Source organism: Myotis brandtii, unplaced genomic scaffold (genome assembly GCF_000412655.1).
Source record: "Myotis brandtii unplaced genomic scaffold, ASM41265v1 scaffold334, whole genome shotgun sequence".
Classification (NCBI taxonomy): Eukaryota; Metazoa; Chordata; class Mammalia; order Chiroptera; family Vespertilionidae; genus Myotis; species Myotis brandtii.
Window position 1 is genome coordinate 891,071 of NW_005362885.1, and position 644 is coordinate 891,714.

Genomic DNA, 644 nt, shown 5'->3' on the forward strand with positions numbered 1-644 from the left:
TCCTGGGAGGGCAGGCGTGCGCACTCGTGTGCAGCACACGCACTCCATGTGCCAGGTGCACACGCGTCTGCCCTCTGCCTTGGGGTGCCAGAGCCGGGGTGTGAACGTGGGGTGAGCCGAACCCCCGCGCTGGCCTGCTGGGCCCATGTGTGCACAGCAGCCCTGGGCGCGGGCACGTGTGTCACCTGTGGCTTCTTGGCGTGGACGTGGACGTGTGCTGTGTGTTTTTCATGCTGGTGTGAGTGTTGCCCCTAAACACGCATGTTAGTTTGTTCATGTGAGTCCCAGCCCCGGGACACGCGTCGCACGTGTGTCTGCGTGTGCACTGTGCCGCCGCACACAGGCACCTGGGATGGCCCAGGAGCTGTCTACGGTGCCTCTGTGCACAGAGCACCTGGTCACGGGTAGTGTGCGTGCCGGGTCCCCGGGGGGTGCCAACAAGGGGGCCGTGTGGGCGTGCAGCCCCCTGCAGCAGCCTCTTGCACAACCGCCTCCCCAGGGAGGCTGGGATGAGGGGCCCGGTCGGGCCAGAGTGGCCCAAGCCCTGGGCGGAGGGAGGGGTGTGAGCAAGGGGTCCGTGCACCATGCACGCGTGGTTCTGGCCCCACCTCTGCCCCCTGCCCTCCGGGCCCCAGCGGTGGGGG

General features: G+C 68.3%; 1 protein-coding gene across 1 annotated transcript in view; it reads right to left on the minus strand.

Moving 5' to 3' along the window:
- The window catches only part of PUSL1 (pseudouridylate synthase-like 1), a 4,150-nt gene extending 4,102 nt beyond the window's left edge, over positions 1–48 (minus strand). Inside the window, exon 1 of the mRNA XM_014543778.1 lies at positions 25–48. Within this exon, the coding sequence (XP_014399264.1) occupies positions 25–48 (24 nt within the window). The remainder of the gene's footprint in view (positions 1–24) is intronic.
- Between the last annotated feature and the right edge of the window lie 596 nt (positions 49–644).